Below are 13,636 nucleotides of genomic sequence, written 5' to 3'. Positions count from 1 at the left end.
TGGAATATTTCATCCATGTGCAATGTCATGTGGCAAAAAATAGAGAGAGTAGAGAAAGTGTATTACACACATTACTGAAGTGTGTTTTTCAGATTGATAGTTTAGGTATGAATAATTTAGATGTGTTTTTGACACTTATCTCTTTATAAAACTAATTCCAAAATTAAATGTTCTCATCATGCCATAAAAGACTTAATAAATATAGGCTGATAAAATAATAGTCGTAAATTAGTGTTGCTAAAAGCTTCGCTATTTAGCAGTAGAACAATGATAATAATAATAATTAATCTTGATCCTCATCTAAACTTCTAGCTAAGTACGTACTGTTTAAAAGAGCTATCAGTTACAACAACATAAAATTAGAGCTGATCAAATTTGATAGATTCACCCTCAAAAATAAAGAGTTAGGATAATTTCAATCACTTGAGGTCGTCCGACGCATCCGTCAACGATCCCTTTTACGTTTTTTAACATTAGAGTTGATGTCCCCTTGAGAAATATTGAAGAGGCAGCAATCACACAAGTCATGTTGTTCCATTGTCAATACAGTTACTGGACTTGAAGGGCCATAATAAAAGCCTCCACATCTTACCAATTCTTGAAATTCCTTAATCAAAAATTGTTTATTCATCATCATTCTTTGACACTTGCTTAGATCATCCTAAATGAGAAAAAAAAGGCATAGAAGATAAAAGGGTCATCAATTAATATGTGAAATAAAAAAACAACAATAGTAAAGTATAATACTCCTTAATTTCCACTTGATGTGACACAATTAATTTTGTAGAGTCAAAACAGGTTGTTCTTAATACATGTTTTTGCAAATATTTTATGTTCGATGCACATAAAATTAGTTTGTTTGATTCACATACTCCGATATGCACGACATAAGTTAAAAAGGAGGAAAAATTCTTTTTCTAAATAATAATTAAATAAAATAAAAAGGAAGTGTAAATATTTACCTTTTGATCTTGAGGGATGAGTCTAGTAAAATTATTGAAACAAGAGTCATCTATTAATAGTAGAGACAAATCTTCAGAAATGCAGGTAACAACAGATTGTGCAATGACACAAGGCCTGAACTCCAAGAATTTAGCATCTACCAATATGTAAAATCAATTACTCTGTTAGTACATGTAAGTTAAATTTTTTGAAATAAAAAAAGGAAAACGAGTTCTAAGGGGTTGATTTCTTTTATGATCACTCAACTAATAATTATTAACTGAATAACCATCTAAGAAATCAACTCCGATTTGAAGTGTTATTTTTTTTTTTTACCTAAAAGAATTCGAAGAAGTAGATCTTTGACAGGTGAAGTGATATCTTGAAGGAGGGATAATTTAAGTGAATATTGAAATAATTCAATGTATGAATATGGTGTTGTAGAATTTAATCTCCATCTTAAAGTCTCCAATAATGTCATTTCCATACGTTGGATCACTGTTGATTCAAACAAATGTTCAACTCTTTCCATCTGCAAATATCCTACCAACTGTTAATTTATCTATATATCAAACAACAACAACGATTAATAACATAATCAGTGTAATATTATACGAGTAGAGTTTGGAGAAAATAATGTGTATGCAGCCTTATCCTTATCTTACGAGAATAAAAATTATTTCCGATTGACACTCAAGTTAATCTCTCTCTCTCTATATATATATATTAAATTAAAAAAAACTACCTGTAATTCAAGCAATTGAGGGGGACTTGTTTCATGGAATTTGGAGGCCACAGACAAACATGCAATTGAGAGTAACTCAAACATCCAATATCTCCATCCCTACAAAAAAAATTGTGTAATATAAAATTTGGTCAATTAACTCTTATTACAAAGTTTTATATATTTCTTTAAAAAAAATTCATATAAATTAATAATATTCTTACATGGCACTTGTTTAAAGAGATAAACCGATCAAGGTAACTTGCAGCACCAAATACAGTTCCAAATGAGAGATTCAACCGCCTTTGAGACTTTACTTGTTCATAATCATTAAAAAAATAAAAAATGAGGAGATAAAAAACACACACAAAAAAGTAGTTACTATGAAAGAAAAATTGAATCTTATACTAAAACAATTTGTCAATAATACAAGGTTCAAAATTTAATATTTCTTGAGATTTAAGTAAATTTTAAAATACATATTTTAAATTTTGTATAAAAAATTATTGAATTCAGTTGAACCAATTGAGACTACACTACATCGACATCTACAGGGGTGGAGCTAGAGGGACCGAACAAAAAGAGATTCATTTAAACTCTCTTTGTTGATCGGAAAAATCACACTTTATAAGGTTTATATATATTTTTTTAATTATAAATATAGCATATGTATCTTCATGAAAATTTCGTCTATGTCACTTGAATCATTAAAAAAATGATGAAATTACCTTAATAAGCCAATGAATAGCTTTGAACCTTGCATTCTCAATAAAACAATTCTCTTTTATGAAATTGACATAGCCTATTTTAGGCATGTAAGTCATCTCTTTGTCTAATAAAATCTCAAAAGCTTCTTCACAATCTTCTTTTGAGTTAAAAAAACAAGAATTTCCAACATCATTATTGAATTCTTCTTCTAGCCAAACTTCATCACAAAGCAAACAATCCATTTTTTTGTGGACCAAAAAAAAAAGTACAATTCTTTAATTATTCCAAGAATGACTTATAATTTCTGCTTGTCAGTGAAACATTTGGAGTACAAAAATAGTTTGGAAAGAGGACATAAAGCAAATGATCACTACATGATAAGATATATAGCCTGCAAAACTATAAAAGGGGTTTTATAAATTTGTTCCTTTCTAGTGCTTTGTGTCATGCACAAAAACCTTAAGGAAAACTTTAATATATACAGCCTGGCTACGCAAATTATAGCAAATTGAATTTAATTTCTATGAAGCTGAATATATATATCCTTGCATACAAATAATATTTCGTTCGTCCAAATTTACATTTTTAATCTGTCCCAAAAAGATTTTTTATAATTAAAAAATAACTTAATTTTAATTATTTTTTTATCTTAATAAATTAATTTATAATCATACAAATATTTAAAATTTATTTGGATCACAATTTTTTTTTATATCTAGTTAAATAGTATCATATAAATTGCACTCAAGAGACTAATTAATTGACTTGACATCACAAGTTAAACCACAAATATCTTTTTATACTACAAATATATAGTTACTATATCCTAGTAGTGACTAGAAAGATTAGAGACAACAAATAAAGTGTGGTCTTTTCATTTTTTTTTTTTTGGGGGGGGGTTGTGGGGAGTGGGGGGTGTTGGGAAGATGCTAGTAGTAAAAAAAAGGAGATGAGACTCATGAAAATTGGTAAATGCAACATCATAGATATTTGTATGTGTTTATTTTTTGACTGCAGTAACCAATTGCGTGAACCCACGAGGATGATCCCTGTTTGCCTTGTGATTTTATTGTCTTTGCATTGTTTTCATAACTATAACATTGTATATACTGCTCTGTTGCAATTTATATAACATCATTTAATTAATTATGATGAATAACTTGGTGGTTGAGAATTCTTAGGTTTCAAGATTCAAATTTAATCGAAATAAAAATTACTAGGTGATGAAATTAATTAAGGTGCGCAAAAGCTAATTCAAACATCATGATCATAAAAAAAATGACGAATAACTTTAGAAGTTGGTGATTTAAAATAAACTTGAATATTTGTTTGATTATAAGTCTTTTCATTAAATGTAAAAATAATAGTTTAAAGTTAAATAATTTTTTATTATTTATAAAATATGATCTTTTTTAATAAATAATTAAAAATATTGAAAAAATTGAGACGAGGGAGCTACACAATGCATTTTAACCACTTATTCCCCATTGTCCCGTATTTTCCGCCAGCTAATTCGCTACTTCCACCATTTTTTGTTAGAGTCTAACTATATAAATTTTGATTAATATTTTAATTTTTTAAAATTTGATATAAATAATTATAATATATAATATCTTTTGTATAATTTTTAAATATATAATATTTTTTAAAAAAATATTAAATTAATATATTCTAATTTAATTTTGAAATTAAGTTGGTCAAATTAAATCTCGAAAAGAGCACGTAACAACTAAAAAAAACGGAAGGAGTACAACCTACAATACCAGTTGGAACCCCCCCCCCCCTCCCCCCCCCCCCCCCCCGGCTCCTACACACAAAATGAAAACAATGCAAAAAAATAAATAGAGAAAAAACATTTTTTGTTAATTGAAAAACTTATTATTAATTGTCTCTTCGTTTTAAAATATTTTAAATTTTAAATTTTTTAGGACAATTAATTATTTTTTTAATTTTATCTTTAGTACTCCCGCTATTCCATATTAACTGAATTTTTAGAGTTTTTTTTCATTGTTCAAAGTTTAATAGAAATGTTTGAAACTTTTTTCATGTTTACCCTTTCTATTAATGAAGTTTTGCAATTTCCTCGGAGTAAACTACATTACTCACAAAGTTATACTCCTATAAATGACTACTTATATTTATGATTTCACATTTAATCATCTTTATGATGCTTATTAAACAAAAAGATAATAGAGAAAAATATGATTCAAAAGAATAATTACTATCTCGTTCATGCAAAATAGTTAAAAAAATATAAAAAATATTTTGAGAGACAAGAAAATATATTTTACTTAATATTCAGTTCCCAGTGAAGTTGCTAAAGGAATTAAAGCCTCTCGTGGTTGGTTCAACTAGAATGTAATTTAATTCACACATTGACGATGACATTCAAAAAAAAAAAAAAAACCTTAAAAGGGGTTATTTAATTCGCAGACAAAATATTCTACAATTATAATATTTGAATTAATAATTGTTAAATGACTTAACATTTATTTCATTTTAATTTATGTGGTAAATTTTGAATATGGATCGAGTTTAACAAACAATTTTCTTTTAAAAAATTATCATCATGAATATGCTATTTCCTCCAACCCATTTTAACAATCATTTTAGCTCATAACTGTTACTTAATTTAGGCACTCAAGACTAAATTAAAGTTGCCAATTATTTTCAGCTATACTTTTAACATAAAAGAAGTATGCATAATATTTAAAATTAAAAATCAGTGCACTTTTATCAAATAAAGATAACTTAATAAATTATATTTTATATTTATTTATTTTCTAAATGAGCATGGGAAGAGCTAAAACGACAGTTAAAATAGAATAGATGGACTATATATAGCATTTGTGTGGCGGGAATTATAAGATTATTGAAACCAGTGAACTTATTACTTATACATTACTCCATCTTATCTCAATTTATGTGAAGACGTTTGAGCAAAAATGAAGAATTTTAAAACTTGTAATCTAAAACAAATCATTTTTTGATGGCTATAAATCTATCTCATTCATATAAAAGAAAAATTTTAAAGTTAATTATTATACTAGCAAAAAGATGTGATCATTTTTTATAGAAGTGATTAAAAATATGTGTCATATAAATTGGAAGGAGTATACAATTGCGTGGCTAGAATATTTTTTGTTAAGAGTATAATAAGGAGTTTAAGCTATACTTTTTAAATTTAGAGGGTACTTGACTAAGGTAAATTGGTTAAATTAACTTATAAACATTAATTGACTAATCTACGTGTTCGATAAATACACTAAGTATACGAAGGCATGATGAAACTATTCATAATTTGAAAGGTCAAGTGAGTCAATTAGTTAAAGCTTGAGGAGCTTAAGGATTGAAATTCATACTCCCTCAGTTCTCAATAGTAATTAATAATCCATCTTAATTTTTCTTTGTGCAGCAATTCTTTTTCGAGGGATGTAGCTTGAACCAAATTTATTATTTTAGGGGTAGTTTGCATTTTATTGAGTGTAGAATTAGGAATGATTTTTTTCGACGATGGATAGTTGACGATCGTCTTTAGGGAACAAAATCATTAGGTAGTAGGTTAGTGACAATAGAGTTGTTTGAATGCTTGTGCGTAGGTTAGGTACAAATCAAGCGTTTTCTACTTGAGGTTGGTGTGTATAATTAAACGTGATAATATATTTATGTAGTTAATTCAATTACCTAATAGACGAAAGAAATTAAACACACACAAAAGTTTTTCTGAAATTTGATTTGAAAGTGATTAATTAGAACACTTAATTAGGAATTGAGGTGTTCAATTAAAACATGACTTAATTTGCATGTCTAAATAAAATAGAGATAATTTCAACATTTGGATTTATATAATTGATTGTTATAATTTATATCAATGTTGTATCAACGAATACATGTGTATTTATATTTTGTATCACTGAAAAGGATCTATATATTTGACACTAATCATTTGTATTTGTATTTGTATAATTTATTGTTATGATTTATATTTGTATAAGTGACTATTAACATTTGTATTTATATAGTTGATTGTTATCATTTGTATTTGTATTAAGAGAGAGTAGGCAACGAGAGGCGAGAGAGAGAGAGGCGAGGGGGAGATGGCAGAGAGAGGAGAGAGGCGAGTGACAGTGTAGGAGAGAGGCGAGGGAGCGAGGAGGAGAGGAGAGAGAAAATAGCAACAAAATCCTAACTATAGCTACTAATTCTTTCAAACTATAGTGGTGTATTGTAAATACATATCACATATTTACTTAATTACGTAATTTTTTAAATAAAATATCCTAACAAATTTAAGGGACTGACTATGTATTAAGCCTTCATTAAATTTTGTTTGAATGCCATACATACAGTGGCGGAATCAAAATTTTCAATAAGGGGGCTCAAAATCTGAAGAAGTAGACACACAAACTAACCGAAGGGGTTCGACATCTACTATTTATACATAAAAAAATATTTTAACCGTATAGAAATGGTATAATTTTTCGCCGAAGGAGGTTTGGATGAATCCCCTAGCCACCATGTAGTTCCACCCCTGCATACATACATCAAATTTAGATATTACAATAAGTTAATTTGATTTGATTTCTAATATGATCTCTTAAGTCTCAACTAATAGTTAATTATTATCGTAGAAAATCATTTTTTTTGTTGAAGAAAATTAAACAAAAAAATGACTTTTTGAGATAATAACTATTAACCGAATAGTTAATAACTATCAGATTAATCAACCCCAATAAATTGCTTCCAATTTCAGTTAGTAAGAAATATTCTGATAATAACACCACTTTGTAATGCATCATAAAAACTTTTTGTTTAAGGCTATAAATATCATCTTTCTGTATGGAAGAGTGTCAAAATCATGAGCTAGCTGTCTATGAAGCCTAAATTAATCTATCCTCAATGAGTCATTAAGAAGGAAAATCTCTCTACATATCAGAAAGTGAAATATTTTCATGACAAATATACTAGTGATATACAAATTAATATACAAAAAATATGTATCCTTTGACACCACTCTAAAGTTTGTCCTACAACAACAGTTGGTCTAACCAAACATAACTTACAATCAACCTATCCACTTTTCTCTTCAATTCATTGTTTTTAATAATTTCACCAAATCAACCAAACATCTCTATATATATACATGACTTCCATGCACTTAATATAACAACAACAGTAAGTTAAGTTTGTAGCAAAAGAAAAAATACAATCAGAGAGATTTAATATTATTTTTTTGTGTGCAAAAATGGGTGCAATTGAGATATTTCTCGTCTCTCTGATGATTGCGTCGTGTCTCGTCCCTAGCGTTTCCGCTGCGACCAGACACTATAAATTTGAAGTATGCATATATATTATTGCATAGTTTCCTAAGTAAATTTAATTTTTTGGTTTAGAATTAGCATCTATAGTACTTACATTTTAATTTTTTGCATTTCAGATCAAAATGCAAAATGTGACACGACTATGCCACACAAAGAGTATGGTTACAGTGAATGGACAATTCCCTGGACCTCGTATTGTAGCAAGGGAAGGTGATCGTCTTGAAATTGAAGTAGTCAATCATGTTCACAACAATATTTCCATCCATTGGTAATTAAACAAATGAACTTTTACGACTTTCGTGCAATTCACAAGGTTCAACCAGCAATATTTGATATTTCACTATTAATATATATAGGCATGGAATTCGACAGCTTCGTAGTGGATGGGCAGATGGACCAGCATATGTAACACAATGTCCAATTCAAAGTGGCCAAAAATATGTGTATAATTTCACTATAATTGGTCAAAGAGGAACTTTTTGGTGGCATGCACATATTTCATGGTTGAGATCAACTCTCTATGGTCCAATTATCATTCTTCCTAAGAAAAATACTCTTTATCCATTTGCTAAACCTCACAAAGAAGTTCCCATCATCTTTGGTAATAAGTCATAATGAATTGAAAATTTGTCTATAAAAAATTAATTATTAGAATACTAATGATTATATGTCACAGGAGAATGGTTCAATGCTGACACTGAAGCTATAATTTCCCAAGCTTTACAAACAGGTGGAGGTCCTAATGTTTCTGATGCTTATACTATTAATGGACTTCCTGGACCTTTATATAATTGCTCCACAAAAGGTAATAGAACAATTATATATGTGACTTTCCAAATAATGTTAGTACACTAGAATATATATTAACCCTTTTCGATGTTCATTATACAGATACTTTTAAGCTAAAGGTGAAGCCTGGAAAGACGTACCTTCTTCGATTGATCAACGCTGCACTTAATGATGAGCTTTTCTTCAGTATTGCAAATCATACTTTTCAAATTATCGACGCTGATGGAGTTTATGTTAAACCCTTTGAGACAGATACACTTATTATCACACCAGGACAAACCCACAATGTTCTTCTCAAAACTAAACCTCATTTTCCTAATGCCACATTTTACATGACTGCTCGACCCTATGTTACAGGTCCTGGCACATTTGATAACTCTACAGTTGCTGGAATTTTAGAGTATGAATCAAAAGCAAAACTCCATTTGAAAAATCTACCAATCTTTAAGCCATTACTACCAGCTCTGAATGACACAAATTTCGTCACCGATTTTACAAGTAAATTAAAAAGTCTCGCGACTCCTAAGTTTCCTGCTAATGTACCTCAAAACGTCGATAAACGTTTTTTTTTCACGGTAGGTCTTGGAACAAGTCCTTGTGATCAAAACAAAACTTGTCAAGGACCTAATGGTACAAAATTCTCAGCTTCCATCAATAATGTGTCATTTATACTACCTACAACTTCACTTCTCCAATCACATTTCTTTGGGCAATCCAAAGGTGTATACAAGCCTGATTTTCCTTATAGTCCTTTAAATTGGTTTAACTACACTGGGAACCCTCCAAATAACACTCTAGTTAATAATGATACAAAACTTATGGTTTTGGCATTTAACACAAGTGTGGAACTAGTAATGCAAGATACAAGCATTCTTGGTCTTGAAAGTCATCCTCTTCATCTTCATGGATTCAACTTCTTTGTTGTTGGACAAGGATTTGGGAATTTTGACCCTAATAAGGATCCATCAAATTTCAACCTTGTTGACCCTATTGAAAGGAACACTGTGGGTGTCCCTTCTGGTGGTTGGGTTGCTATTCGATTTCTCGCGGATAATCCAGGTAATTTTATAATTAAGAATTTGCATTTATTAAGTTCTCTAATATCATTTGAAATACTATATTTGGTTTTATTCTGATTAGAATTTTAACTGTGCCAATAATAATGTACGTATGATGTTGTTTGTTACTAGGAGTATGGTTTATGCATTGTCACTTGGAAGTTCACACAAGTTGGGGATTGAAGATGGCATGGTTGGTTCAAGATGGAAAACTTCCAAATCAGAAGTTGCCTCCCCCACCAATGGACCTTCCCAAATGTTGAGAATTTAATTTTGTACAATTTTTATACCTCTCAATTTTAATTTTTTTGGTGAATTGTTGATGTTTCCTCATTTTGTTTTTTTAGTTGGTGGGATATCTTTTCTATTTCCTCTTATTTTGATTGTGTTAGAGAGAGTCAAGGATTTTTGTAAATTCAAAACTCTTTAGAAGTTTAAAATCAATAATGAGAATTAATTATCACTCTCCGGTCAAATCATCTTAATATTTCTTGCATTCAAAATAATTGTCATTTATTTCCTGCTCCCTCTGGTTTATATTATTTGGTTCATGTTAACTTGCACACCCTATGTATAACTAATACATATATTCGTTATACAGTCTATGCAGTACTATACTTATATATAGTAAACCAGAACATTAACAATAGATGTACTATTTATATTCTAATACATCTTATCGGCACTATTCCTATTGTGGATTTAGTTATTGTTTCTCTGTAACAATATACACCTCCAAAGTTTTCTGCATCATTCGATATGATGGATCTGAAATGAAACGTTTAAGAGAGGTGTTGAAAGTCTTGAAGCAGAATATTTTTTATCGAACATTTGTTGATCACATTCCTCTTGAACTGTTTCATTGTAGCAAAAAAAGAATAACACATTTTAACTTAATGAACGAAAAATTAGCCGGAAAAGAAAAAGGGACACAAAAAAACACTCATGAAATCGCGAAGTGAGCCGTTGAATTTCTGTTCTTGTTCAACATTTTGGAAGATCTGAAGGTGGTGGAGGTAACTTTTGACTAGATAACGGTCCATCTAACACAATCCAAGCCATCCTTAGTCCCCAGCTTGTGTGCACCTCGAAATGGCAATGCATAAACCATACTCCTGTTTGATAAATCGCAATTTAGGATTATCATTTCCATTGAAAAGAGTTATTATTGATCATGTTTTCGTGTTAATGATAAAGTTTTCAATTACCTGGATTGTCCGCGAAGAATCTAAAAGCAACCCATCCACCAGTAGGGATGCCAACCGTGTTTCTCTCTATAGGATCCTTGAGATTGAAGTTGGCAGGGTCATTATTAGGATCAAAGTTTCCAAATCCTTCACCAACAACGAAGAAATTGTAACCGTGGAGGTGAAGGGGGTGATTTTCAGCACCGAAAATGCTAGTGTCCTGTAGCACAACCTCAACACTCGAATTAAATGGCAAGACAACAAGTTTTGTTCCATTGGTTACGAAAGTGTTGTTTGGTGGTGGTGATCTTGTATAGTTGAATGGATTTAGAGGGCTGCTCGGAAAATCTGTTGTGTAAATTCCATTAGATTGTCCAAAGTAGTGAGATTGGAGAAGTGCTGTCGTTGGAAGGACAAACGATATGTTGTTTATTGATGCTGCAAATTTTGTGCCATTAGGTCCTTGACATGTCATGTTTTTGGGGCACGGGTTAGAACCAAGTCCTACTGTAAAGAGAAATCGCTTGTCAACACTTTGTGGAACGTTTGCTGGGAATCGAGTGCTGGCTAAGCTACGGAATTTCTTGGTGAAATTGGCAACAAAACTAGTTGAAGTCATATTTGGTAAGGTTGGTTTAAGAATTTTGATTTTGTTTTTGTTGCCAAGTAAGGGGGATTCATATTCTAGGATTCCGGCAACAGTAGAGTTATCAAACGTTCCTTGACCGGAGAAGTATGGCTGAGCCGCCATTAGGAAGGTGGCATTGGGGTAATATGGCTTTGTTTTGAGAAGAACATTGGCGGTTTGGCCAGGGGTGATAAATACTACATTTGTGTTAAATGGTTTGGTGTAAATAGCGTCCGCTTCAACGATGGTGAGAGTGTGATTGGCAATGCTAAAGAACATTTCGTCATTCAGTGCAGCGTTGATCAAACGTAGCATGTAAGTCTTTCCTGACTTCACCTTCAGCTTGAAAGTATCTGAAGAAAAAATTATAGGAAACATGATACGTTAATTGAAAACGAACTTAGTATCGCGTCCTAGTTAACATATGCTAGTATGTTTTGAAGCGTGTGACTCTCTCATTGAAAAACTTAAATTAGTAGAGAGGACACACTTTTATTTACTTAATCATTATCTAAACACACCCCTCCTCGTGTGCAGGACTGATTCTTTTTAATAACTGGTATATATGAGACTCAAACTCATGACTTTTGTCTGCTCTGATACTATTTCGAAGCGTGGTCATCTCACTAACAGTTTAAGCTTTTAGGTAAAATGGTCACACAACTTCAACAACATGGAACATTATCTATGTTGGTCGGACTCTTCAAAAATGTCGTCGGGTGCATGTAAGATCTTCCAAAAGTAGTGCGTTTTTGGACGATCTGACACGGATTTGACATCATTTTTGGAGAGTTTGAGCAATATCGTTGATTATACCTTTAGAGGAACAATTATACAAGGGTCCTGGGAAACCATTGATAGTATATGCATCTGAAACATTTGGACCAGCTCCTGTCTGAAGAGCCTGGTTTATTACAGCCTCAGTGTCTACATTCCACCATTCTCCTGGGAAAAAAAAAAGAACATCAACATTTGTGTCAACTAAGGTAAAAAATTTACTATGACAAGGAACATAATGGTTCTGGTTTATTATGATACTTACCAAACATGATTGGAATTTGCTTGTATGGTTTCTTAAATGGATAAGACTCGTTTCGTCGTGGAAGAATAACAATAGGTCCATAAACCGTTGCTCTTAGCCATGAAATATGAGCATGCCAGAACAAAGTTCCCCTCTGACCGATGATCGTGAAGTTATACGTATAGCTCTGGTTAAATTGTATCGGACATTGTGTAACGTATGCTGGTCCATCTGCCCATCCGTTTGTAAGCTGCCTAATTCCATGCCTTGATATCACAAAAGGATATACATTCAGTATACAAACTTGTTTGAATAAACTTTTTTTCGATACTTTATTTTCGTGTTCACTTACCAATGAATAGATATATTATTGGAAACTTGGTTGACTACCTTCACGATCACTCGATCACCTTCTCTTGCAACAAGACGAGGGCCTGGAAAACGTCCATTTACGCTAACTATGCTCTTCGTGGTGCATAATCTCGTTACGTTATGTTGTACAATCTATAGGAACAACAAAAATGTATTTAGTTTCAATGACATTAGAAAAAATCAAAAGAAGTAAGATGAAGTTTATTTATTATTACATTGAATGTATAATGCCTAGTAATGCAAAATGTAGATTGAGGCAATAGACATAAAATTGCAAATCCAAAGAGCAAATAAGTGTAGTAGCCCATTTGTGTCTTGATTAATATTTATTTTGTATTATTATTACTATATTTAAGGGACTATATATAGGGATATGATTAGGTAATAAGTAATAGTATTGAATCATGAATAAAACAAGATTAATTGAAATTGTTTGAATGAAAGGAAAGTTTCATTTTCTATATTGAGTTTGGTCAACTTGTGAGTTCTACTTTGCTGTTGGCCGACCTTAATTTTAGAGTGTTGATAAAGTAAGATGATTTTCTTAACATGTGTAGTTGTAATCCTTTATTATTACCAAGACAATCTTAGGGTGTGTTTGGTATAAACGGAAAATATTTTCGTGTTAATATTTTTCTGGAAAAAAAGTAATTTTTTAACGTATTTTTTGGTGTTTGATAAGTAAGTAGAAACACTACTAAAAAAAATATAAATGAAAACTGACCTTGTGAGGTCGGTAAAACAATAATAAAATGCACTATCTGGATTCAAACACCCATCTTAATTATAGTAGGGTATATTTCTATCACTAGATCATTGATACTTGTTGGTTTAAGACTATATTTTAATTTATTTATAATCTTTAATTTATTATTTCGTGAAATGA

General features: G+C 30.8%; 3 protein-coding genes across 3 annotated transcripts; 1 reads left to right on the top strand and 2 right to left on the bottom strand.

Moving 5' to 3' along the window:
* Positions 1-212: 212 nt before the first annotated feature.
* Positions 213-2,718, bottom strand: LOC129881481 (putative cyclin-D7-1). Its single transcript, XM_055955676.1, has 6 exons — positions 2,395-2,718; positions 1,891-1,977; positions 1,688-1,786; positions 1,279-1,474; positions 963-1,099; positions 213-661 (listed from the first exon to the last, which is right to left on the bottom strand). Exons 1-6 carry the CDS (start codon positions 2,614-2,616, stop codon positions 446-448), a joined length of 957 nt encoding a protein of 318 aa, XP_055811651.1. The 5' UTR covers positions 2,617-2,718; the 3' UTR covers positions 213-445.
* A 4,837-nt stretch (positions 2,719-7,555) lies between these two features.
* Positions 7,556-10,001, top strand: LOC129881480 (laccase-17-like). The gene is made up of 6 exons (XM_055955675.1): positions 7,556-7,712; positions 7,812-7,963; positions 8,052-8,296; positions 8,372-8,500; positions 8,587-9,543; positions 9,675-10,001. The coding sequence occupies exons 1-6, from the start codon at positions 7,620-7,622 to the stop codon at positions 9,803-9,805; spliced, it is 1,707 nt and encodes a 568-aa protein (XP_055811650.1). The 5' UTR covers positions 7,556-7,619; the 3' UTR covers positions 9,806-10,001.
* A 487-nt stretch (positions 10,002-10,488) lies between these two features.
* On the bottom strand, positions 10,489-13,058 carry LOC129881991 (laccase-17-like). Its single transcript, XM_055956100.1, has 6 exons — positions 12,966-13,058; positions 12,731-12,882; positions 12,400-12,644; positions 12,174-12,302; positions 10,751-11,710; positions 10,489-10,657 (listed from the first exon to the last, which is right to left on the bottom strand). Exons 1-6 carry the CDS (start codon positions 13,056-13,058, stop codon positions 10,527-10,529), a joined length of 1,710 nt encoding a protein of 569 aa, XP_055812075.1. The 3' UTR covers positions 10,489-10,526.
* Positions 13,059-13,636: the final 578 nt, after the last annotated feature.

This window comes from Solanum dulcamara, chromosome 3 (assembly GCF_947179165.1).
Source record: "Solanum dulcamara chromosome 3, daSolDulc1.2, whole genome shotgun sequence".
NCBI classification, from domain to species: domain Eukaryota; kingdom Viridiplantae; phylum Streptophyta; class Magnoliopsida; order Solanales; family Solanaceae; genus Solanum; species Solanum dulcamara.
The sequence above is the reverse complement of the archived record's forward strand: the minus strand, read 5'-3'. Positions and strand labels throughout refer to the sequence as shown.

What these genes read in the sequence shown, in the direction of transcription:
- LOC129881481 (XM_055955676.1), bottom strand. Translation starts at nt 2,616, where the DNA reads ATGGATTGTTTGCTTTGTGATGAAGTTTGGCTAGAAGAAGAATTCAAT. An exon ending in TCTCTTTAAACAAGTGCCAT is followed by an intron (nt 1,787 to 1,890) that starts GTAAGAATATTA and finishes TTTTTTTTGTAG; the next exon opens with GGATGGAGATATTGGATGTT. An exon ending in CTCAATTGCTTGAATTACAG is followed by an intron (nt 1,475 to 1,687) that starts GTAGTTTTTTTT and finishes GGATATTTGCAG; the next exon opens with ATGGAAAGAGTTGAACATTT.
- LOC129881480 (XM_055955675.1), top strand. Translation starts at nt 7,620, where the DNA reads ATGGGTGCAATTGAGATATTTCTCGTCTCTCTGATGATTGCGTCGTGT. An exon ending in AGAAGTTCCCATCATCTTTG is followed by an intron (nt 8,297 to 8,371) that starts GTAATAAGTCAT and finishes TATATGTCACAG; the next exon opens with GAGAATGGTTCAATGCTGAC. An exon ending in ATTTCTCGCGGATAATCCAG is followed by an intron (nt 9,544 to 9,674) that starts GTAATTTTATAA and finishes GTTTGTTACTAG; the next exon opens with GAGTATGGTTTATGCATTGT.
- LOC129881991 (XM_055956100.1), bottom strand. Translation starts at nt 13,058, where the DNA reads ATGGGCTACTACACTTATTTGCTCTTTGGATTTGCAATTTTATGTCTA. An exon ending in CTAGGCATTATACATTCAAT is followed by an intron (nt 12,883 to 12,965) that starts GTAATAATAAAT and finishes TTGTTCCTATAG; the next exon opens with ATTGTACAACATAACGTAAC. An exon ending in AATAATATATCTATTCATTG is followed by an intron (nt 12,645 to 12,730) that starts GTAAGTGAACAC and finishes TGTGATATCAAG; the next exon opens with GCATGGAATTAGGCAGCTTA.